Raw genomic sequence first — 26,672 nt, 5'->3', positions numbered from 1 at the left:
GAGCTTTATGAGCTATGCACTGGATGCTGAGAGCCCTAGTCAGACATTACACAGCTATTTAATGAATGTGGCAAACATATGCTGCTTTTGCGGGAAGGGAACAAGGTTCTTGATTATGATGTGGGGTATGGTAAGTGGTGAAGGTTACCTCAGAGTCTCTAGGTAGGAGGTCTGTCTTGGCCTTAGCCATGTTTGAACAGTCTCGGGACAGTTTTGCCTTGTTACAGAGATAACTGACTCATTGGGAACTGTTATGTTGTTGGGGAGCATAGCACTGCTGTAGCTGTGTGTTGAGGCCTCTTGGGAGAGTGAGAGCTGCTTGGCCAGGTACAGATATTACACTTTTACTAGCATAAGTGATCAGAAACCATCTATACCCATAACAGAATAGAAGTTCAGCACACATAGACTAGTTTAAAAATGGCAGAACCTGGCCTAAGATTTGCTCCCCCTTTCCACCAAAGGGTGAACGTGCGGTCTGTTTGCTACTGACCTAAACTACACTGCTTACAGAAAACTGCATAACTTAGATCGATTGTGCCTTGGGGGGTTTGAAAGTCTGTACTTAGCCTTTATGTCAGCCATGTGCCACCCAGTACATTTCCAGTGTGCCACAGATAATCTGTATTGGGACCAAGGATCCTCTTCACTTTATTTAAACTTCAAGGTATTTCAGAACTGGGAAGGCAACGTACAGAGAGAAGCTTCCTCATGGGACTGCCAATGCTTCTAGCATCTACTGAGGCTGGAAACACCATGCGAATAAGCTTTCTCTTGGAATGCCTCTGATCCTTGCCAGAGGCTGGGAACACAATACTGCATCAAATTGAAAATTACAAGGAAGCAGGTTACCTCATCATTATATGAGGGGCAGGCAACTTGAGTTCTACCTGAGCTTTTGGTCACTGGCATTAGATTTTCTTTTACTGGAATGGATCTGCCCTTCAGCTCAATGACTATTCAGGAGAAGAATGGTATTCCAAGGCACAGTCTACTTCTCTAACTACTATATCAGTTACCACCATATGAAATGGTATAAACTTTCTCTTTGTACATTTGTACATTTGTAATCTGTGTAAAGTAGAGTTTCCCCCAAAGATTTGGGGATGAAAGAGGTTAGAGCCTTTGAGTGGCTTAAGCCTGAAGGTACAAGAATGAGATGTGAAAAGAAATGAATGAAATCAACTTTTTATGCTGATGATTATTGGGATCAAAAAAGAAGCTCTGTGTGTGTAAGCATGCACGTGCATGTTCCCCTGATGATGTATGTGAGTGTACATGCATGAGCATGTGGCTAAACACTTGTGTCTATGCATGTACATGTGTTCAGATGTGTGCATGCATATACACACATGTATGTTGTGATGTATTGGCTGCTATGTATGTGTGCGCACACACTTGTTTAGGTATGTGTGCATGTATGTGGTGGGGGTGGGCACTTATGGCAGGTACACATGGGTACTTGAGAGTATCTCTGGGTACGCATGCATATGGGTATGTCCAACAGGCAAGCATCAGCTTTCCCTAAATCCCTATCCTGCAGTAATGAAGGGTCCCTGCTGTTCTGAAAGATGGGGCAGGCCTACTGCATCCTCTCTGAGAAGAAGATTCTTGCTGCACTGGCATTGGGAAGGAAATATGAAGTTCCCAGTATCCCTCTGAGGTTTCTTGGTATCCTGGAAGCAAGAGGGATCCAACCAGTGAGCAGCTTCTCTGAGGGCCCCACGTTGATAACATTTGACCTTTCATGTTTCTTTTTCATTTTGGTTAGCTAGAAGTTAGCAGCTCAGGTGTAATGGGAACCCCTGTAGAGAGGCACATTTCTTCTGAGGAGTTCAATCACTCTTCAGTTTCCTGTGCAGGGTTCCTAAGTGAAGGAGTGCTGTGTGAGTGAGTCTTTTGGAGAAATGAAGAACCCAGAGGTAGCTATCACCCTTTGAAGAGCTTTGGTTCTTTCTGTTCTATCTAAGCTGTGCTTTGATCCTACTCTGTGAGCCTGGCTGGACTGTTCTATATTAATGACCCCTGGTAAATCAGACTCATTTTGTCTTCCTCTGTCTTCTGCAAGCACAGTGTATCTGGCCACCTTTTACTCGCAACATGATCCTGGCTGTCAGTGCTGCCATCATGCCCTTCAATGTTATGCTATGATTCCTAGGGCCCCTCCTCTGCCAATTGATGGAGGGAGAGCAACAGGACATCAGTGGAGCAGGTAGTCACCTGGGACTGGTTTGTACTTTTCCCCTCCTAGGTATGGTTTCAGAACCGAAGAGCAAAGTTCCGCAGGAATGAGAGAGCCATGCTGGCCAACAAGAATGCTTCCCTTCTCAAAACCTACTCGGGGGACTTGACTGCTGTGGAGCAGCCCATCGTACCGCGTCCATCTCCAAGACCCACCGACTATCTCTCCTGGGGGACAGCCTCACCTTACAGGTGAATGAAAAACCATTCTCTAGGTGATCAGTGTCCTTTGATCTTGTCCAGTCACTCTTTCTGAGCTACCTACTTATTTGCCAGAGCTGCTCCCTGTGAAAGCCTTGTGAGATCCATGTCTCAGGCCAGGTTTCCCATTGCTCTTTCCTATGACTTGGCTGTAAGCCACCATGATGCCTTCCTGCTGCTGTTGTGGAAAGTGGTTTTCCTGGCTCTAGGGTTTTTGCTATGCTAATATTTGGTTGTTCCCAGAACTTTATGCTTCATTCATGCAGTGCCTAATCTGCCAGCTTTGGAAATGAACAAGCAGGACCATCTAGCTAGCAAAACAGGGACACAGCTCTCTAGCTCCCTTCAACAACATTACTAATGAAGAGCTTTCTGGAGTGGTAGACTGGGAAATTAGTAAATAATTTGCTAAAAAGTGAGGACAGTCACTTCTGTACAGAGGTATGCACTGCTCTGGACTAACCTGAACCGTGGAAGGTGCTGGCAATATAACATCAGGAAAGGAAAAATATCCCTAGCATTTGTACTCCATAATGTTCACAACCCTTATGTCCCTCTTGTGCTCCCTCCACAGCCAACTGGAATCTGTTTTCATGTGAATGAAGCAAGCTCACCAGTTGCGTTGGCTCGTAAGGAGCTGTTGGTCAGCGGACATTGTTAGTACAGAGGTCTGCATATGAATCAGCTTCTTAAGGCCTTTTGCTGTGTTTTTTTCCTGTCCCTGCACAATGTCTATCAGGCTGTCACATGTGGTTTCCTGTTCCCCCTGTGCTGGCCTCCAAGAACAGCACCATATCAAAGGTCCCTGTTGCCCTAAGTTGATTGGATCTACTCCTCTTAGGTCCTTTGTCACTCACTCAGTGAAGTCTTTAAAACCAGACCATCCCTTATATTTCTTCTCCTTACATCAGTGGTTCTTAAGCTTTTATGGATCATATCTCATGACAGAAAGGGGTAGGATAGCCAATTTCTGCAGAAGGATTATGCCCTTATGATTCAGATGCCATTGAAGACCCCCTTTTTTCCAACCTGTACCCTGGAGCCAGTCCTTAACTTTTGGATTTTATATAAGAATACCTGTTTGGAAAGGCCCCTTCCTATGAAGGAAAACTCACAGTGGGCATCCATCCTTGTGGGATATTTGCCAAAGAGTTGCTTTCTGGGAAGAGAGAGGTGTTGAGAAGGTCCAAGACAGGTTTTTGTCCCCTTAAGGCTGTTATGATTGCAGTTCAGAACATCTGCTGGACTTGCTTGGGTTACTCCAACCTGTCACACTTATCAAAATAATCCTCATAGCTCCCAAGATGTTGGGAGGCTTCATAAAAGGTTTTAGCAGAGGGCAGTGCAAAGTAACTTCCAGGGGCCAAGGACATTGTGGAAAGGACTGTATGGGAAAGAGGCTATGTGGTCACTGAAAAGGTTGGGAGGCAACTCTCAGCTTGTTGGTCTTGCACAGAATACTACTACTAACAAGAGTCATAATCTGGAAAGGTAGATATAGCACAAGAATTTAAAATAGCTTATTGTATTGGGGATCATCATTATATTCTGTGTTGATGCAGCAGCAAGCACAGTAGGGGCCTGGTCTGTGACTGGGGATTCTAACTATGCACAATAAAGTTATAGCCAAGCATTTTTTATCATCAGTTAAGGTTCAGGGTTAAATTTTGGTTCTCAAAATTTATGTTTGAGAACAAAAGTTCACATGCATTCATATTTCATTCACTCCTATTCATCCTTAATGTTGTTTGATCCTTTCCCTCATAATATTTCCCTACATAACCTTATGTATGTATTTTCCAGTCACAAAATTAATATGAAGTAGAAACAGTGCAAACTTTTATAATGTTCCAGCTATGAACTTGTTCCAATGATTATTGGGAGTCAGTGGACAGACTTTCATTGATGAAAAGAAGTTTTGGATCAGGCCCTTAAAGAGAAGTCTGATAGGTCATGTATGCACTGCCTGCTGCATGCTAAATCCATATCCATTCACAAGAACAGGTCCCAAGTTGCTGAGTGGCAACTGGCTCCACAATGAATTTATGCACCACTTCTCATCCACATTAAAAGTTTTCTTGTGCTGTTGAAGCATGGTGGCTTCAAAGAGACTTACCACTTTAGTCTGACCCAAGAAAGGAAACAATAGAAAAAAGAGCAGTGGGAACAAAACTTCCTGATGGAAATGCTGATGAGGTCTTATTCAGCGATAAAAGCCCAATTTGCCAGCCCTTACAGTTCCATCAAGAATGCAAAGGAAACAGTTTATATATTCAGTGGGAACCAAAAAAGGTGATTCAAATCATTGCTAAACTCTCAGGAGCACCCAGAGATCTTTTCCTAGAGCTAAGTCATGGACTGCTATCAGTACAGCATCAAGACTAAGCAGGGAGATATGTGGGTGTTCTTGGTCCTTTCTGTTTCTTGGTGGCTGTTGGTATGAAGCTCAGCTTTCTCTTCTTGGCCCTGTTACTCAACAAACATTAGAGACGGACATAAAATAACAGTAAGCATGAGAGTCTGACAGAAATTGTCTGGGATGGAAAAGTGCATGTTGTTCCATACATGAAGCTGTACGCAATCCCAGGCTGGCCTTTTTTGCAGGGGGTAGAATTTAACAAACTGCCAACAAGAATCTTGTTTCATGGGTCTGCTTTACTGAAATAAGCAATTTAGGACAATGGATATAATAATATCCATCCTTATTATAGTGAACCCTGTTTGTTAACAAACCCTAGCGTTTAATGATCCCAACAGCAGGAACCAACTTTTTTCTCATTATTGTGATACAGCCAGTCGAACGTGAGGATCTTGGATTGGCCTCCTCAGTCACCTATGGACTCACCGATGACTTTCCCATTTACTGGAAGACTGTCATCCTTGTATCGAGGGACTGCCAACGACAATGCAGCCAATTGACTAACCCTCTTATAGTGAACACCCTCTCTTAATGAACGTTGTTTTTCCCAATCCCATGGGGGTTCATTATAATGACTTTGTACTGTATATATTTTTAGTCACTCAGCAGTGCTGATGAGTCTGCCCTGAGCAATGTGTGGACATTGCTATACTGCTTCTGGCCAGGGGTTTCGAGTGTATGGAGCAGTGCACGCTTCATATAGTCTTAGATAGATCAATTGCTGGATGCTAAAATATGGCTACTTCGCTCCCTCCGGAAAGGCTGTCTCCAGTAAAACAATGCATTATACACCTGGGCACATATCAGGCCAATACCTGCTCACTTAGCTACCACTTTCAAGCTCAAATACAGCTTTCATTTGAATTTTAAAACGTTCTGATTGATTTTTTTTTCTTTTTCTCCCTTTTCTCTCTCTTCTACAGTGCTATGGCTACCTATTCCGCCACATGTACCAATACTAGCCCAGCACAGGGCATGAACATGGCCAACAGTATTGCCAACCTGAGACTGAAGGCAAAGGAATATAGTTTACAGAGGAATCAGGTGCCAACAGTCAATTAAAGACTGCTACTAAGTCTTAAAGAAAGGAAAAATAAAATGACACCTGTCCTGCTTAGCAACTTGTTCAGAAAGAGAGGGCGAAATACACACGCACACACACACACACGCACGCGCGCGCGTGCGCGCGCACACACACACACAGAATATTGGGACAGAAACAGGAGCAAAATGAGCTGCAAATTAGTTACAATGTTCTTTCTTCCTTTCTGGATAATGCCATCAATTCTTATCAGGTTTATAGCTTCTGCTCAATATACTATGAGCTTCTTCGGTTAAGGAGAATCCCATTCTTGGTTTTTTTGTGTTTTGGACAAGACTGCAAAACGAAATCCTATCAGTTCAGCCCTTGAACTCTAGACTGTCCTGAGGTTCAGTGCTTGCCCCTTCACTTCCTATGCCCCAGGTCACCCTAGAAGAGGGAATTCAGAAGCCAAAGCCTCTCCAGCATATCCACAAGACCCAGATATCTGGACCACGAGTGGACTGCAGCTGAAGAGCCATTATCATTTAGCCTCTGAGAAGCCTTTGTGTGCAAAGCTGTGGGTCCCTCTGTCTCAGTGGCCTGGAACATTGGGTTTATTTCCAGTCTCCTTGGGTTTTGAAACTAGTTGTTGCTTTCTGATTAGTTTTGGCACCACCTCTTTGAAAAACCAAAGAAGAGAAAACCTTCCTTAAGGCAGAGTGTATGTGTATAGAGGGGAAGATCATTGTAGGTCCAAGAATAGGACTTTCACTTTTTCTCCCCATGCCTTCTGATTTTTTGCCACAGGTAAAGGTGTTGTCCAAATGCATTTGTTTTATATATACTGTATATATTTTTATATATAAGATATACATGCAAGCTTGGTTGGTGTTTTTTTTATTATTAAACAAAATAAAATGCATTGGAAGTATTCGGGATGTTTGTGCTGCATCCAGGTGCCTGTAGAGACTGATCTATACCAAGTGCCAAATTCACCCACATGACTTCTATTTATGGGCATACCCTACCCTATATCACGCAGAGAGAACTTTTCATTCTGCAGGGTGCCAAAGCACTTTACAGTCTGTGAGCCAGTCTTAACTCAGGCAAAACTCACTGCTCAGGCAAACTTAGGCTTCCATTGGACCAAATCCTGAAGGCTGTATTCAGGGCTGCATCACTTTTTCCTGTGATAGGACTTGCCAGAAGAGATCCTTGGAGAAAAACAATAGGGAACCTCATTTCATATCTCCCCCTGTTAGGAATAAGGTTTAAGTCAAGGGTGTGGCCCTGCAACCAGGTGGATATCAGGAGAGTCATAAGAGACACAGGTTCACTTGCATGAAAGCTCTGTGCCAGCCAACAGACTCTCCTATGGAGGCTTTGCCTAATACAGAGGGCTTCCACATAAAGATAATGTGGCCTGGAGCAGCATCACATTTTGTCCTTGACACCCCCTCTCCCAATAAGGCTCAAATACGTATGATTTACTACTTCTTCCAGGCAGAGCCAGTCCTTAGGCACAGGCGACTGGTAGGGGGTACACAGGGGTGCATGTGCCCCCCCAATGGCTGATACTGTTGGTAGGGCTGGTGCCCCCCTGACAGGGCTGCCACTGTCAGTGGCTTCTGTGGGTACCCCCCCCCCCCCAGATTCAGGAGGCACCAGTCACTCATGTCCTTAGGGATGAACAATCAGGGCAGTTGCCCAGGACTTTTTAAGTGTGGGAAGGAGAAGAGGAGGGGCCAGATCTTAACCTCTGCCTGGGATTTCCATGAGTGTCAGCCTGGCTCAGCCAGCTCAGCCCTGGCTAGTTTTGTCCCTGTTCCACCCCTGCCCAATATGGGTGTGAAGTATTCTGAGAATAGACATCAATGTCCTAAAACAATATATTACAGGAGGTGAGAAATAGATCCATGCTCCATTTAAAATTAAGTGGAGCATTAGATAGGTAAAATATAAATTAAAATTTAGCCAGAGTATAAGGGTAAATGCTTGAAAAAGCACAGGTCCACTTACACAACTGGCAGAAAGTGTTAGAGCCCCAATGACCATAATGAGACATGAGTGGGGAAAAGATTTCTCATTTCTTGACACTTTTTTAAGGTATCAAAAACAAAACATTCCTACAAAAAAAAATCCCCTCTTGAATCTGAACCAATAGAACTCACAAAAACTGCAAACTGAAAACCAGAACACTTTCAGTTCTAGTCAGTTAGACTTTCATTTCAGTAATTTTGAATGATTTCTTTTTAATTTAACCTTTTTTGACCTTATTTTCTTTTTTGAACCTTTTGTTAGTGTGAATTTAAAAAAAAATTCTAAATGAAAAGTACTTTTGACTCAAAAGACCCCCAAATTTTCCTGTTTAAGAATATTGAAACAGGACACTGATCATTTTGAAACTCTTTTCCCCTAAAAAAAAAACAACAAGTTGAGAGATTCATTAAAATCAATCTTGTCGTGTAAACAGATTTGTTGACAAATCTATATATTTCAGTAAAATAGCTTCATTGAAGAATTCCAGACCAGCTCAACTGCAAAGCTGCACTAACTTCCGTGTTGCTGACCAGCAGGCCTTAAAAGTACTCAGGATTTTGTTTTGTGTTTCATCTAACAGATAACACCATGGTGCCTTTTGGAAGCATGCAAGTTGATCAGTTCTATATCTATTCCAGGGCAGGTGCCCATCCTTACAGTCCAGCCCATGTACAAGTTCATTGCCCTGGAAGAGAGAACTTCACCTCTGAACTTCAGTGGAATTTACCCTGTAAAACAGAGTTGATTTTTTTTTAAACCAACTGGCCTTTAGATTCTCTTTGGTGGCCTTCATCCTCTATTTTTCTATCTATCACTGCTTTGCTAATGAAATTTGCCTGGCCAGACTTTCACACATAGCTAGAGATGTCCAAAGAAGTTTCATGCATCAAGTGTTGATGTTAGAACATGGCTGCTATGATCATGTCTGCCTTAGTGGTTTCCTCAGATTTCCCACCACTGCACCAATTTTCTTGTTCTTAAAGCCACAGCTCCTGGTTTCAGCTTTCACTAAAAAAGAAATCTTAAGTTTCTGGCTATTATGGTTAAGAAGAAAAGTTGAAAATTTGACCCATGCATAACCTAAACACTCAACATCCAGAAGGCAAAAACAACCAACCAAAAAGCATCAGAACCCAACATTTATTAATTTTTTCAACTCAATCTCATGTTTGGTGTAGGGAGGAACTTTGGATTTTCAAAGGCGTGAAGCCTGCACTATTTTTATTCTACCATACGCGCCGTTCTGCAGGTGGTAGCAATGTTGGCAACCATATGTGTCTCAATCACTGTGTGGATAGACCACAGAGCAGGGGGAGGCAGCACAGTGATTACAATAACAATGACCCGTCTGTACCAACTCCCTTGCCATGGTTATCAGCAGGGGCTGGTAGCATGGCAGAGGAAAAAATTAAAGAAAAGTGTTAGAAGTATACCTTTCCAATAGGACTTAGGTGCATACAGGGAGAAGGAATTTTTTTAGTGATCCACTTCCAATCAGAAGTTGACATGGAAGATCTTAAGGGGAATACTAGTGAGTTTTAGAATGAAATTGTGGATGCTGGAAAGCATTTTATGTTATCTTCAATTTTCTTAGACACTTTGTGTTGTTTACTGGGGCACTGGAAGTCCAGACTCCTGGATTTTGTCCTTGTAGCTGCCGCTGAATCACTGGGTGGCCTGGGTAAAGGGATTGCACCTTTCCATGCTTCACTCTCCTAGTCTGGCATATTGAGATATTCAGATGGAAGTCAAAAACATTATGCAACACTGTGAACAGTTACAAGATACTCTTGCCCAGTAGGGAGAAACTGTTTCCTTTGGAAAACTGGGTTTCTCTGTTGGGGAAAGGGCCATGATATATCTTCGCAGGACTCTTCAGATCACTGTGTTCAGTGAGTGCCAATCATGATAGCATACCTGTAGGAAAAGGCCCTCAGGCTCTAATTTCCTTTCTTTCTGTTTTTTTACATCCAAACATGGCACCTCCTCCCCACCTTTATCTTGCACCAACTAGAGCAATAGGGAAAATCACACACCTGAATTGGAATCAAAAGCTGCAACTCAGTTGGTGTAGACTGACCTAATGTTGTAAGTGAAGTTTTGGAGGACTCATACCACCTGCAGATCAGGCCCAAAGTTCTTGACCAGTTCACACATTTTTTATAATCCCTTTTCTCTCCCTCAGTTTTTGAAACCAAAACATTTTTTTGCAAGCAGCCATTGCTTTCAATTTAACCAAGGTGGTTTTGGGGTTTCTAAGCAAAGGAACCATTTCTTATGCTAGCAAGAAAAACATCTCAGAGACAGTGAAATTAAAATGTTTAGTACAAATGACGTCCATCTTGTATTCCTTGAGTTATAATGACTATAAAAATAAGGATTGCATATAAATGCCAGAACTTAAGTAAGGCCGTGATCCTGCCAATACTTATGCACATGCCTAACTTTACTCCTGTGAAGCTTCACGTTGGCTGTAATGAGACAACTCAGTGAATAAACTTGTGCAGGTGAGTCAATGGTTGTAGCATTTTCACCATGGACAATCTCTCTAGGTTCTGTCTTGTTATTTGGATTGGGATATTCTATTTCAATGGCATGCCAATGGTGAAATAAATTCCAGTATGTCTGAGTAGAGGGTAGTCCAGTCAGATGCAGCCTACAGATTCTAAAAATACACCCCAAATGCTTGCTGCCTTTTCTAAATATAATCAGGGGTCAATGCTGAACAATTCCAGGTTTTTTTTCCTTTCTGATTACTTCAACCAACAAGGCAATTTCTATTAATCTATCAAGCAAAAGTAAAGTATTATGATCACATATGTTTACTCTCTAAGTTATAAAACTGTATAAATATGTATGCAAATTAGAAGCTCAGTCTTGAAAGCATGAAACTATTCATGGCTTTAATCATACCTTCCAGGTGCAGTGAGTGGGCTTCTAGGAACTTACAAAGGTAATTCATGGCATCACAAAGTTTGGGCACCCTTAAGGTAGAAAATGTTCATGAGGCATGTCTCCCCTCTTACAAGCCTGCACATGTTCTGGTGATTAACCTCCACCCCTGCTCTATCCAGAAGCAAGGGGGGTGGTAAAATATATGGAATTTTAAGTGGGAGAAAAACATTAAAGTATGATGCCGATGATGCTGGAATTGATGCAAAAATGCCACTGAAAGGTTGCAAAAATCTCATGGAAATGTATTCTGTAAATTATATCTTGCTTTATGATGTAAAATATACAGTGTTTGCACTAGAATAGAAACAATCATTTTCAATAAAAGGAAAAAAGAAGCCATCTCCATAAGTTGTCATATGTTTGTCATGTGTCTTCTTCTCCAATCTATATGAGAATACCATCTGGGACTGGAAAAAAATGAAAATGTTGAGTGAGGTAAGAGGAAAATGGCATTTAAGCCAAAATCTAGCTTGCCCTTCTCACCAGGGTCTGCATCACAGGTGTGTGTAAAGGCTCCTAAATAGGACTGGGCCCTCATTATGCTAAGCACTGTTCCTCCATGCAGTGAGAGACAGTTTCTGCCCCAAAGGAACTTACAATCTAAATAGACCACAGAGATGAGGCCTGGGAAGAAGGAAATGTTGTTATTCCCAGTTTAGTGATGGAGAACTGGGGAACAAAGTATTAAAAGGTCAGATTTTTTAAAGCATTCAGTCTTGGCCGAACTCTGTTCCTATTGAACTCAATAGGCATGTTACCATTAAAATCAGTGGGAACAGAGAGAGGCATAACTTGGGCACATTAGAAAAAATGCATTCCAAGTTCCTGGCTCAAGAGAAACTAGAAAAGGAAAGATACCAGCAGGTAGAGAAAAGAAGTTCAGGAAGCCTACTGGACTGGTGGAGAGGTATCAGGGCAAAGAGTAAATAGGGGAAGGGGAGGAAGGAAGTGGGGTACTCAGCAAGTGGCGCAGGGAGAAGGAATGCCCAGAGGGCATCAGAAACAATAGATGACACAAGAAAGGTGTCAGCAAGTAGGAAGAAAAAAGTAGGGGAAGGAAAAGGTTGATGATGTTGTCTGATGATTCCACTCTCTTTGCACTTTCAGCCTCTTTGCAGAAAGTGATCTGTCCAGAAAGGCTTAAGAGGATAATGATGGTTCATAAATAAGGCTAGTAGGGCTGTGCAAAGCTTCGGTCCCTGATTTGATTCAGCAGAGATTCGGCCCGATTCGGTGGCCGAATCTCTGAATCCAAATCGAATGAAAGGACCCTTTAATCTCTCCAAATTGATTCAGAACCCTCCAAATCAATTTGGAGAGATTTGGTGATTTGGGCATAGACACAGCTTTAAATGTTTTTTCTACATACCTCTAGGTAGCAGGGGCTCTGACTGCTACGGTGCTGGGACAGATTCAGCATCCCACAGAAGTGTGGGGGGCTCCCCAGCGTGCTCGGCAGCAGACCCATAAGTGAACCAGAAGCATTTCCTAGTTCACCAGGGTGTGTGCAGGGACCCCCTGTGCCCTCCTGGCTCGGTGCCTGGTGCCTCCTGGGTGGGGGGGAGGCACCCCTGTGGATTCTGTTGACTGACCCTAATTTTGTGACTCCTGAAAATGCTTCAATAAAATTTCTGTTTCTTTTCTTTTTACATTTTCAGTTGCTTGCATGGTTTAAGCATAACTCACATTCCTCGTGAGAATTAGTCATTTAGTTTTGTGCAGAATAAAAGCTGTGCCTAAATACGATTGTTCCTGATTATTTCCTGGTTGACAAAAGTCCAAACAACAAAGATGTGGAGTATTGCAAGCTTGATTTCACAAAATTTCTGTGCTGATTTTGAAGCCAGAGGGGTTTGGCATGATTTTGAACAGGCCTCAGAACCTTTGCATGCTCATCTGAGGAAATATTGACATCTTAGCTAGTGTTATCTCAGCCTGCTGCTGCCTTGTACTACTGAACGGCATGCCTCTTTTTATCCTTTCTGGAGATTTGTATCTATCTGCAATGCTGTAGATTGGAATATGGAATTTCAATTCCACTGAAAACAATAGTATTTTGATATTTGTTTCATGCCAAAATAGGACAAAAGGTGAAAAGGGAAGCAAATTTTCACATTTTCACATACAACGTATAATAACATATCTTGAAAAATGTTGATTTTGTCAATCAAAATGTAACTTTCTTTTTGAAATACACCTGACAGAAAATATTTCCTTTGTAAATCTTTACATTTTTCCAAGCTACATGAGGTCAGTTCAAAAGGCAACGTTTTGTTGACCATTTTCCCATAAAAAAATTAGAATGCTTTTGGTGGAAACTGACATTTTCTTGTGAAACATGCAATTTATGAGGAAAGCTTTTCAGTCAAGAACTCTATCCATTGCATGCATATATGCATGCGCACACAGACACACAGAAATCATTATTTAAAAAAGGATTTTCTTTTATATTTTTCATTTTCTGTTGGACTTTCCAAGCAGCCCAAGGAGTTAGGTGTTCAGATCTGGTTGGCTTCCAGTGAATCTGGTGACTAACTTTTTTAGGTCACTGGTATTATAAGAAATTCAAGTTTAGAAATATATGTTTAATGTATACACTGGTTGCGTCTACACGAGATGCTTACTGCACATTAGCCTAATAACACTGCACAGTTGAATGTTATGGCAAAAACCATGCCAATAGCGTACTGTGCAGTGTTATTAGGCTAATGTGCAGTAAGTGTCACTACATAACCATGTGCCAGTGCTACTACACAGTAACTCTAGGTACTGCGTATTTAGTTAATACTTTATTAAAGAAGTACTAAACTAAATGCTCAGTATCTAAGGCACTTTAATGAATGTGTAGACGTGCCCCCTGACTGCATAGTTAATTCTTTGGTATAGCCTTTTGTTAGGCTCACACAAAAATATTTCCAGACCTTTCACTCCAGTCTCAACAGGCATCAGATTTGTTTTCAGTCGAAAAGCTTTAATGGCAAACACATGTGTACAGAATATAAGGGAGTGCAACTGGAGCTTTTTTGCTTACAAGGTCTCCACCCAGTGAAAATCCAACAGTCAAAATATACTAAAAAGGAACTTGCAATTAATGTGAGAATAATTGATCCACTCCCAGTGGCAGTTCATTCTCATTATACAAATACAAAGCAAAAGGTGCAGAGAGCCACATTAAGGAGAGACACTGTAAAACTATTCTTAATAATATTCCATGCCAACTCCAGACATTACAACTCATCCTCTAACACTTACACCTAACAACATAAAGAGGCAAAATGCTAAGGATTCTACCTAACCCATCTGTTCACTGTTCACAGCCACCCAGCTTTACTTTCTTACACAGGCTGATTGTTATGGTTAGTCTCATTTGGCAGCTTAGTCTTTTGGAAAGCAAATCTGCTAGTGTAATTCCATAGAGTTCAGTGGAGTTACACTGACAGAGCCCTAGGAGCCCTTCTCAAGTGACACACGTGCCTGGATCACACTGTTCTTGAATTTTTTGGTGTGTCTTTGCCTTAGGACTCTGCAGTCCATTCGAATGTGCTGCAGCCATCCAGTATTTCTACATATCCAGATGTAGAGGTGGGAAGAATTTCACCCTCTCCGATTTCACTAGAGTACCTGTTGCTTCCAGGAAAATTTCAAAGTCCTGAAACTGTTCCCTTTAGTGCTTTGCCAGATTCCTTTCCTAGGGAGACATCTTTGTGTCCATTTCTGCTATTATGATTATGTTTTCTTCTGAGTTTGGTAAGAAAGGTCTGGCATACAAGATGGCTGGGACAAGACTATTTATTATTGCCCAGATATGGCTCAGAATTATTGAAGGTGGAGGTGGGATTTTCAGAAGTATTTAAAAGTCAGTCTCATGCTCCCACCTCATCTGAGTGGCTATGATTACATACCCTATACCTGCAGGCCTGAGTGACTACTCTTACAGACATATTTACATAGGGCACATAGGCAAGAGAGGCTTGAGGTGATTCTGCTTTTAGTTTAGATGCTAAGAAAATAATCTTGGATGTTCTAAGAGAATCCCGATCAGGACTGCATCTGGAATTCCCCTCTGGCCCTGAGCTGGAAAGAGGAGGCTAAGGTATCTTGCTTGGCTTTTTGCCCATTCCCTCTTAGATAAAAAGGAACATTTTCTTCCTTCAGATGAAGAGGCAAATCCTGGAAACTGGATGGGGAGAAGAAAGGAACATAGTTCTTTCTGAATTTCTCTAAATGAAGACTATGGGGGAAGGGACTTTTCCATAAGATTATCTCTGACCCCCTGCTGCCTACATCAGGAAGCCAGCCAGGGACACCAAAATGCACCTTCAGTATGGAGACAGGCAGGGTAAGAGGCCCAGTGATGTTGGAGCCTGATTTAGACCATAATTCACATGGAACTGAGAATGCTATTTTGCTATGTAGAGGGAAAAGCGTGGTTGCAGGGGCATATGGCAACCATTGCTGCTGCAGCTTCTGGCCTCAGCTTGTGGTTAGAAGTGCAGAAGCATGGGAAAAGAAGAGAAAAATAAGAATGTAACCTTTCCAAACTTGAAGAAGGTTTGGAGTTTGTCTTGAGGGTTAGGATGGTTGGGTTTTTTTTACCTAACCCAGTTCCTGGCCTTTATCCCTAGCTTTTACATCAACTCAGTACCAGTGGGAAAGTGTAGGACTCTTAAAACATCAGGCAAAGAAAAGCTGTGTAGTTCTGAAGTTCTGTTATCTTAGGAAAACACTAAGTAAATGTGCTGAATGTATTTTGGCTGCTGTGCTGTCTACTGAGTGGAAGCAACAGATTGCAGTCATGTTATTGCGGCTCAGAAAGACAGCTTGAATAGGGAACATGAACAAAGCTTTGGCTGGGGCTTGCCCATCAAAAGGAGCATTCTACAACCTCAGCAGCATTTGAAACTCAACTTGTCTCTAAGCTATAGTTGTGGGGAAGCTGCTTCTATCTGTCAGCTATCCCCCTTCTGTTGTTGGCACAGACAGAGCATTTACCTATACAAAGTAATTCCTGAAAACATACCTGAAATATCTGCCTGGACCTTACTCCTTACAGATTCTATTAATGGCTGTAGCCATCCTGGCCCTCTTGTGGTGCCTCTTCCACATAATATTGAACACAAGTTCACAATGCTAAGCCATCGTGGCCTGCAAGGCAAAGACCACATACGGATGCTTTCTTCAGACTGGTTGATAGTGGTGGGTGGCAGTGGTAGCAGCATAAATGCCAGGTATTTCAGGGCAGGAGTTGAGGTCGCTTCCACTAAAGTCCTTCCCATAAAAATTTTTCCAGCTACTCCCACCCAGACAACAAACTAATGGGTGCTTTGATCAGACTAGGAAATCCTTGGGAACCTAGGGACATTGACAGCTGTGAGGCATGCTGGGATGTGTGATCTCACCAGTCATCTGCTGGCAGAGAAACGGCAGTGTATTCAATCACTCACTAAATGCTGATTGGAACGGTGGCATGCATACATGCCAATCCTGTGACTTTTTGGATCCTGGACAAACACAGAGACAACCAGTCCTTGAACAAATACGATACCTGTTCATACCCTAAGAGTTTTTTCCAGTTCATGATGGGCTATCAATGATCTCATCTTGTCCAGCATTCTCCCTGTGAAAACTAGGGCTCACAACAGGTTTCTCGTCTGAGGTGGTCCTGAATGGGACAAAAGAGGAGTTGGCACTGCCCTTTAAACATGTAAATCTTCCAAGCTCCGTTGCTACTCAGGGGCCAGGGAAATCACTTAGCCTGACAGGATTGTTTCTGGAACAATTGGCAGTTGACTTTAAATTAGCTGCTATTAATTTAGAGGTACTCAGCAAAAACAGGGCTAGCTAGGGGCCTTCATTCAGGGATATGAGTTTGTGACATCTCTATTGACGTAATTCCTCTTCAGGGGAAAAAAGTGAAATTATCTTCAGGGAGGAGGGAAGTGTTAGCATATTTTATTTTACATACTTCACAGGTACTTAAAGTGGGATGGACTGATATGTCTGTAGAATCCCAGAACCAAAGGCTTTCTCCTGGGAGAAATACAAACCCTGTTTACACCTTATGAGTGCCTATACACGTGCAGCGAGGCTGCTTCGACGTGTAGTAATTACAGCTCATCGGAGCAGACTCAATGAATCGAGTCTTCTGGAGTGTGGTAATTACTGTGCTCCAGCCAACTCCAGTGTCATGTGTATCAGCATCCCCATGCTGAAAAATGGTAGTGGGGGTGCTGTAACTAAAGCTCATTTGATAAGTTTAAGTTAAAGCATCCCCACGGCTATTTTTCAGCATGGAACGCTGATACACGTTGTGCTCTGGGGGCTTTCATTGGAGCAGCTCTCAGAGTCACTCTTATTAAAGTACCCCCCCACCCCCAACTCCCAGACCACATCTATAAACACCCTATGTTCCTATCTTGGCAAGGTCAATGAATATGTGTCCACTCTCTGCCTCACTGAAGTCAGTGTAGTCACCTTCAACTTCTCTCTTGCCCAGTCACTGTTCTACTGGTCCTCAGAATCATGCCTCACCCTGAACCAGGAACAAGCAAGCTAGGGGTGTGGATACAGATAAATTTGGAGTAATTTAAAAAAGGAAAAATGTTTCAACACTCCAGTTTCAACACTACTTCATGCAGTGCTTTGGTTCACAGCTCCTTTATACTTGGATCTGCACCTTCCTTTTTTCTTTTCTACCCCGTCCCTGTTACCAGGGGGGAAAAAAACAGTTTCCAAGCAATTCTCTGGGAGAATGAGAAAGAAGGGGAAGAGGAAAGAAGCCAGGCACAAGATACCAGATCCTGCTCTGGGAAAGATAAGTGAGCCATGGCTGCCCCTGTGTTCGGCTTGCTGAGTGCTTGTTTGGTGGGCTGTGTATTTGGGTGTGTGCTCTGAGAAGCTGGGTGTGCTGCTAGGTAAGTGATTTCTGGTGATTACTGCTTGTAGCTGACAAAAGCCCAAACAAGGGGGTGGAGCCAGTCCAGGCCCAGAAAAGTATAAAAGGAGACTCCCAGCACCACCAAAGGTAGCAAACAGGGCAGTTTGCAAGTCAGTTTGCCACCCTGCTCTTTGAAGGGAAGCATTTAAGGTTGTCATAACCCAATGAGTTTGGTGCCTCAGCACTATGGAATTTTCTTGACACCCGAGAGCCTCTTGCACAGTGAGGGTTTTTGTTGCATAAAGAACCCGCGTGCAGGAGAGTGTTCCCGCTACTTTTGCAGCTGCTTTTTCAGGATGCATTTTCTCTTTGCAGCACGGAGATGCACGGTGCAAAGAGTTCCCGCCATTCGGATGTAAATTCATGCCCCGCAATTGGTTAGTGCTAAATTATTCATACGTGGCGACCGGTAATTGGCTTGCTGGCCGTTTAAAAACTAGCGCGACTTCCGCCCAAGTCGAAGAACTTTGAGCACGCTGCAGAGTGCCTCTTAGAGATCCGACTTGCGGCTAGCTGATCGATAGACTGATCACCTATCGATCCTTCTTCCCGTCGCCGAACGTAGTCCCAGACGTACCCTTTTCCCGCCGGCTTGAATTACGGACGAGTTTACTGGCATTGGCCTCGCCAGCTGGAGCAACTCACATTGTTGTCCAGACGACCGAACAGTTTCCGTCGCAGCCACCCGCGACGTAAGTAAAGTTTTTTGCAACCATTAAGCTTGTCAGCCTCTCTATTCACCAGCCCGCCCTGACGAACGGGTAAATTCTGAATCACCTCGAGTCGGTTCAGCCTGGCCGAGACAAAGGTAAGTTCCTTTTTAAGTTAAGATTAACTAACTTCCATATATTTAGTGTAAGTAGCTAAAATTCTACACTAAGACCAGTACTTAAGTCTCTTGTTTAACTAGAGTCCAGAGGGAGGGGGAATTTGCTAGGGAGTTGTCCCAGAAACTTTCTCTCACCATCCTTCACTGTAAGCTTGGTGAGAGGAAGCAGGCTAGCAGGGAAAGGAACCTTTTGGGACCAAGAAGCAGTGAACAGGTTATCTTACAGGGGAGTTTGCTAGGGAAGGTCTGCTTAGAGAGAGGGGTAGAAAGAGAACAGCAGCAGATTAAGAGATCCAGAGAAATAGCTGGAGGATGTTGCAATGCCAGAAATCTATTTCTAAGCACTTGGAAGAAGAGAAGAAGGTGACTGATTAGGAATAGTCAGCATGGATTCACCAAGGGCAAGTCATGCCTGACCAACCTGATTGCCACTCATCTCATCACAGAAGGCTCTGTGGATGCGGGGAGAGCAGTGGACCTAATATACTTTGGTTTTAGCAAGGCTTTTGATATGGTCTCCCACAACATTACTTGCGTCGGCAAGTTAAGGAAGTACAAGTTGAATGACTAGACTGTAAGGTGGATATACTGGCTGGATTGTTAGGTGTAAAGGTTAGTAAGCAATCCTTTGATGGCTAATTGGCAGCAGGTATCAACTGGAGTGCCCCAGGAATGGATCCTGGGGCCAATTTTGTTCCATATCTTCATCAACGATCTGGAAAATAAGATGGAGTCTACCATCAGCAAGTTACTAGATGACACCAAGCTAGAGGTGGAGTAGTAGATACCCTGAGGGTAGGGCTATAGGATTCAGAGAAATCTCAACCAATTGGAAGATTGGACCAAAAGAAATCTCATGAAGTTCAATAAGGACAAGTGCAAAGTCCTGCATTTAAGATGGAACAATCCCATGCACCAGTACAGGCTGAGGACTGACTGGCTAAGCAGCAGCTCTGCAGAAAAGGATCTGGGGGTTACAGTAGACAATAAGTTAAACATGAACCAACAGTATGTCCTTGTTGCCAAGAAGGCTAATGGCATAGTGGGCTGCATTGGTAGGAGCGTTGTCAGCAGATCAAAGGCAGTGATTCTTCCCTTCTATTCTGCACTGGTGAGGCCAGATCTAGAGTACTGTGTCCAGCTTTGCCCCCTCCCCCCTTCCCCCCCGGAACAGAAAGGATGTGAACAAATTGGAAAGAGTCCAGCAGAGGGCAAGAAAAATGGGTGGTGGCTCGGGCACATGGTTTTATGAGGAGCGGATGAGGGACCTGGAGAACAGAAGACTGAGGGGAGATTTGATAACAGACTTCAACTACCTGAAGGGGGGTTCCAAAGAGAATAGAGTTAGGCTGTTCTCAAGTGTTGGAAGATGACCGAACAAGAAGCAATGGTTTCAAATTGCAGCAAGGTAAATTTGGTTTAGATATTAGGAAAAATCTTTCTCACCAGGGGGGTAGTAAAACCCTGGAACAGGTTACCCAGAGAGGTTGTGGAATCTGCATCCTTGGAGGCTTCTAAGACGTTCCTTGGTAGACAAAGCCTTGGCTGGGGTGGTCCTGCTTTGAGCAGGGGCTTGGACTAGATGACCTCCTAAGGTCCTTTCCAACCCTAATTTTCTATGGTTCTATGATTCTAAAAGGCATCTGTCTCAAGTGCAGTAACTGTCTTACTTATTTCAAGAGAAAAACAGTGATTCAGGCAAATGATAATCAGCCACAGATCCTGATAGCTATGACACCATCACAAGCTCAGCTGTTGCAATGCTCCCAGAACCCAAAGCTTCTCCCCACTATTCTGCTGCTTGTCTCCAGCAAAAGACTAAGGTAGTGCTTCCCAAACTTTTCCTCCGCATGACCCCATTTATGGCCCCATTTCCTCAGCATGGTCCCTCACTCCCAATCAACAGCCCTCCACCCCTGCAGCTCCATCCACTGATGTTGCAACCCCATTTGTTGTCACGATGCACAGTCGCAACCCATTTGTTGTTGTGACCCACTGGACTAAGGCTTACTTCTGGGATAACTTCTCATTCCCACAAGCCTCAGTCTTACTTAACCACTTAATTTCTAAGGTGCTACCCTACCCTGCTTTCTGCTTGACTTCAGACTAACATGGCTAACTACCTCTTTTCTCCTTGGAGAGAGACTTGAATCTGAAACGTGTTTATTTGCATGAGTGAGTGAATAAGCTGGACTGCAGACTCCATCTTTAACAGACCCTTCTTTTTCTGCAACAAGGTAGAACAGCACATCTTTGGGGGGCCCTGGGGAAAATGGTGCACATCACACTCCATTTACAGAGTGCATACACTTCAAGCTTTGGGCTCTATGGCTTTCCCTGACAATGCCCTTTTGAGCTGTGATCTGAATGAAGCTGGATTCTCAGTTGTACTGCACCATTGCTCCTTGGATTCCCTTGAAGAGAAATTATGTGAATGTCAATCCCTCACTTCCCTGAATAGAAGGCCTTGGCTAACCTGTCTGTTATACCCATACAGCCATATTGTTATCACAGCTTTGTTTAAGGTGTTTTTCTTCATGAAACATTTCTTTCAGTGGCCTTGGCTAAATACATTTGTCCTTTCTGCACCCTGTAAATGTCCTGAGGGGTGAGAAATGGATTCTTTGGGATTTAAACATTATGATAATGGCTTTCTGGAAAAGTGATAGACAGACAGATTGGACCCATGCTACATAGTATAAAACCACTCATGCATGCAGACGATGGACCTAGAGACATTTTAGTTTTGCAGCTGCCTATGTCTATTTATTTAAATCCAGCCTCTTCTGGGGCCTGAGATTTTTTGTATTGATACAAAATTCCAGGTGCTTTCCATACACCTGAGAACTGCTCCTTTATCTCTGCCCATGTGCATCTTCTGTGGCAAAGCATGCATCCAATGGTGGTGTTGAGAAAAGAATGGAAAGAAATGTTTTAACTCCCTTTAATTATTTTCCATTTATGAAAACACTGTGTTAAAGTAGAGGGTGCCCAGCCTGCAACACATGTGCCACAAGTGGTATGGACAACCTCTGTGTGTAGCATATGGCTAATAGGGGAGAGGGCAGGTAATAATGTGGTAGATAGGGCAGGGAGCAGAAAGCAGAGCAGCAGATTGGGTAGTGAAAAGGTATCAGAGTGGCCCTCAGGGAGAGGATGGGGTTAATTTGTGGCACAGCTGACAAAAAAATTGGCCCCCACTGTATTAAAATGCTTAATCACCCTTTGATCTTCTAACCAAATGGTCAATAATCTTTTGCTGTCACAAGCTACCTGTTGTAACAAAGCATATATCCTTACAAGTGTTTGTAGTAGCAGGGTTGGTATTTGGACAGAACCCATATGGGCAAAATTTATGGTATGGATTGGAATGTTCTTTGTGACACAATAGGTGGTGCAAAGACCGATGAAACCTTGCCAACTTCAATGGAGTAGGGTCAGGGCCTCTGCCTTTAGGCTAGAGCCCCCCTAAAGTGCTAGAGCAGTTAACATAATATTGAAGGGGGGAAACAGCAGATCAAAAGTCTATAGAGCTCATATCATTTTGTGCAGGATTAGAGTTGGTATTTTGAATGCCTTAGCCAAATTGTACTGTCTCTCTAAAGACCCTCAACAGTTTCAAACTGACACGGTGTTTTCTTCACTTCCTGCCTTTGTCATAGTAGTGCTGTTAGATGCTGCTTAACAGCTGCGGTCGTGCATCATAAAGGTCGTTTCATTTCAGTAATGGGTGAAATAATTCCCTTTGGAGTGGAAGGCACTGTAATTGGACATCATATTTCAATAAGCACTAAGCACATGAGAAACAGAGGTCTTATTATGCATGCCCAATCTTGCTCTAAGGCTAGCTACATTACATGCATTTCCAGGTTTAGTGCATACAGAGTAGTAGTGATTACACTGTGGTGCTCCCTAGCATGGTACTGAGGCCATGTTGGACATAGATTCATAGATGCTAGGGTCGGAAGGAACCTCAATAGATCATCGAGTCTGCCCCCTGCCTAGGCAGAAAAGAGTGCTGGGGTTAGATGAGGTCTGTGCTGCTGAGGGTCACTTTCTACCCAGTAGGTGTACTGAATATTTTTTGTGCCCTAGGTGCAGCACTGTGCATTTGTCCTTGTTGTACTACCCACTTTTGTAACCTGTCCAGGTCCACCTGCAATCATTCCCTACCCTCCAGAGTGTGCACTTCACCGCACAATTTAGTATCGTTCGCAAACTTGGACAGAGTACACTTCATGCCCACATCCAAGTCACTGAAGACATTGAAGAGTACAGGTCCAAGGACTGAACCCTGAGCGACCCCTTTACCCACATCCTTCCAGGTCGATACAGACCCATTTACTACCACTCTCTGGGTGCAACCACAAAGCCAATTAGCCACCCACTGGACTATGTAAACATCTACATCACAGCCTCTTAATTTTATTTATGAGAACGGGATGAGATACTGTATCAAGGGCCTTGCTAAAGTCCAAGAAAATGACATCCACCTCTACTCCTGTGTCTAAGCATTTTGTGACCCTGTCCTAAAATGAAACCAGATTGGTCAGGCATGGTCTACATGCTACAAATCTGTGCTGGTTTCCCTGCTGCATTCTTTTTCCCACTGGACTCCCATAAATATGATCCTTCATAATCTTTTCAAAGACCTTTCCAAGGATGGAGGTGAGACTGACTGGCCTATAACTACTTGGATCCTCCTTCCTCCCCTTCTTGAAAATATGGACCACATTGGCCCTTTTCCAGTCCTCCAGGACCTGACCCAATGCCATGAGCGCTCAAACAACCGTGCCAGTGGTTCTGCTATGACACCGGCCAGTTCCTTCATACCCTCAGATGCAGCTCACCCGGGCCTGTTGACTTGAACACATCCAGTCCATCCAAGTGACTCTGCAACAAGTCAGTGTTGACAGTTGGTGGGATGGTGTCCCTCTGATGCCCATCTAAGAACCCATTAGGAGACTTATCTTGAGCTCTGTTCAGGAACACTGAGGCAAAAAACTCGCTTAAAAGCTCAGCCTTGTGGTGTGTGTATGCCCCCGCCCATCTGTCACTAATTGCTCATTCTTGCTCAGTAGCATGTTGAAGCTTTGTTGTACAGGAAGGCTTCACAAAGGGTAATTTGCCTCGAAGTCTCCACCCATTCACTCTTGTTCAGTAGCATGTTGTAAATAGAACAAGATCAATCAGTTCCTAACTTTTAAAAGGCCTGGTTGGACTTTTGCAATCACTTAACCTGACTGACCCATGGGAAGCAGTTTAGTCAGTTACTGATGAACCAGAGCAACAGTACATTGAAGGAAAATCTAATTTTTTACTGAGCCAAGTAACACAAAAAGCAAAACAGCCAAGCTTTCTTGACCTTTGCACTAAAAAAGCCTTCTTGTTTCCCAAAACATAGTAGATCCTTTAGAAATACTTATCTAAAAGTGCTGTACCAAATGAAGACTTAATACCGACATGGTATGCAGACTAGGTATCTGTGAATTCTCTTGTTTTTGGTGGGTTGTATTTCCTATTTATTCCAATAGTACCTGTCATAGAAAGTAGCACCTACCATAATGGGGCCCTCGACAAACACATAGTAAAAGACAGTCCATACCCCAAACAGCAGGGTTTAGCTACAAAAGGCTGTCTATATGGATGAGGCAGAAAATCACCTTCCACAGGGGGGGAGACTAGGTTACAGTGAAGTGAAAGGCTTGTACAAGCTGTTTTAGGAAGTGGATGGGGAAACTGTGATTTAGCCTCAAACCTAGCAAACCCTCAACTTGTGCTTCTGTAGCCTATAGGCTTTATTTTGAGGCATTTGTATTTTCTAAGCCCAAAGAAAGAGAGGGACATGGATTTTTAACTGTAATGCTCCTTGTCTCTGCTCATGTGTAGAGGGCAGGGCAACTGAGCTAGAATAGCCCAGAAACATCCAACACCCTGCCCCGTGGTTGCCATCTTGTGATGAAGTCCCACCCCTTGATTCCTGACTCTTGCCACCAGAAATCCTTCCCCCTTGAAGTACTCCTTTAAGCAAGTGGGTTTGCCATCTTGGAACTAGAAAAATACTAAATTATATTCTAAAAAGCAAACATCTAAAACATTCACTAATTTGATTTCAAAATTTTTTTTTGTCCTGGTTTACATGTTTGTGTAGTGTACGTAGAGGTGATTGTATCTAATAGCTTAAAATGAAGCCTTACTCTTCTATTGTGGGGGGCTGTGGATATGTGGGGGAGGGTGTGGGTATGTCTGCAGCCAGGAGCCACATGGTGCTGGAGCAGTGTGGAGATAGGAAGGCAGGGAAATGCCTGGGGGTGGAGCAGGGATGAGCTGCTGCATCCCACTGATGACTCCCCCTGGATCCTACTGCCCCTAGCTCCTGTCATTTTTGACAGGCAGCCAGGAGCAGATAAATATTTATTTTCTACATTTTTTTTTTTTTTAGGGGCCTTGTAAGCTGGATTGAATGGCCTGGTGGGCTGGATCTGGCCCGTAAGCTGTATTTTGCCCACACCTGCTTTAAGTGGTGTGACTGTAGTTTGTGTGTTGGCTGTACAGACATTTGCTGGTGCCAGGAGTCCAATCTAAGTAAGTTAGGGTAGGGTGAAGGTAGGCAGGTCCACAAGAAGGGTTGGTGGGATTAGAGAGGCTAGTGGGTCCAAAGTGAGGGGTTGGTGGGATTGGAGAAGATAGTGCAGGGGTGGGCAAAATATGGGCCAGGGCCTGGATCTGGCTTGCCAATTCATTATATCCAGCTCATGGCTGCCCCAGCAGCACTCTGCATGGGGCTGAGCCCCTCCTGGGGCAGCCTGCACCATGCTTTGGCCTGCGCTCACCAATGGCCTCAGCCCTGGCCAGCATGCACAGCTTCCTGGCAGAGCTGCTTCCAATGCTGCTGCAACCACCTGGGTACTGTTTGGCTCCTCCTGCCACCAGTGGGCCCCCCTCCTCCTGCACCTGCTGCATTGCTCCAGATTAGGGAAAGCTGCAGCCAGGTGGCTCCTGCCCCAGTACACAGGGCTCCAGTTCCTGGCTGCCTTCCACCCACTCTGCCTGCCAGGCACAATGAACAGCCACCTGCAGGCAGCTAAGTGAATGGAAGGCAGCCCAGCTGGGAAGCTGTGCATAGGGGCTGGGGCTGGGGCCGGGGCCAGGATGATGCCATTGGTGGGCATGGGGTGGGTGGAGGCAGCAGCACAATATGGGCTTCCCTGGGCCAGAGCAGGTGAGGCTCAGCCCCATGCAGGGATGTTGCAAGGGTAGCCTTGGGCCAGATGTTTGTGGAGGGCAGACCACACCTGTACCTGTATCACACTGCTTAGGTGAGCTCTGCTGCATGCACCCCTACCTCCCTCTGCCCTCCTCCCCACCTCCCTCCCTCCCCCTCCCCCCCAATGGGCTAGCTCCCAGGACCTAGCACACAGGCAGTCCCTCCCCACAAACACATGCATGCCCCACACACATCCCCCCTCCTCCCCCACACACAACATATAAGAATGTCTTTATTTTCAGCTATTATGCAATCACTTCTATATACACTACTGAAAAAAACCATAAATCAGGACAAAAATATAATTTAATTTTATTTTTAAAAAAGTTATAGTAGATGTTTGACTTTTAGTATGTGAGTTGTTTTTTATCTATAATTTGTTAAAATTATATCACCTGAAAGATTTTGAGTGAAAGCCTTGACAGCTCACTAAAACTTGTTAAATGGCCCATCAGCTGAAATAGTTGCCCACCCCTGAGATGATGAGTCCAGGGGAGAAGAGCAGGCAAAACCATGGAGGAGAGTTGGTGGGTCCATGGCAAGGTGGGGTTGTCCACCCAGTACTAGTACACATGTCCAGGTTAGATTGGGCACAGGTTAGCCCAGTCTACGTAGTTCAACTGCTAGGTGAACTACAGTTAGATCAGGCGGCCCACTTTTTTTTCTGATTTAACTGCCCCCCTGATGTCTGTACCTACTGGTACTTAAATTGACCTAATTCTGGTTAGGTTCATCTAAGTTTAAGGTCCGCATATGGGT

General features: G+C 43.8%; 1 protein-coding gene across 2 annotated transcripts in view; it reads left to right on the top strand.

Annotated features, from left to right (window-relative positions):
- The window catches only part of PRRX1 (paired related homeobox 1), an 87,306-nt gene extending 76,071 nt beyond the window's left edge, over positions 1 to 11,235 (top strand). The window contains exons 3-4 of one of the 2 annotated variants that reach the window (XM_014595986.3): positions 2,252 to 2,433; positions 5,785 to 11,235. In XM_014595986.3, the coding sequence (XP_014451472.1) occupies positions 2,252 to 2,433; positions 5,785 to 5,923 (321 nt within the window). In that variant the 3' untranslated portion in view covers positions 5,924 to 11,235. The other variant, XM_019500303.2, reaches the window with a different exon arrangement.
- The last annotated feature ends 15,437 nt before the right edge of the window (positions 11,236 to 26,672 follow it).

This window comes from Alligator mississippiensis, chromosome 5 (genome assembly GCF_030867095.1).
Source record: "Alligator mississippiensis isolate rAllMis1 chromosome 5, rAllMis1, whole genome shotgun sequence".
In the NCBI taxonomy this organism is placed as follows: Eukaryota; Metazoa; Chordata; order Crocodylia; family Alligatoridae; genus Alligator; species Alligator mississippiensis.
Note: the sequence above shows the minus strand (reverse complement) of the source record. Positions and strands in the feature narration are given on the sequence as shown.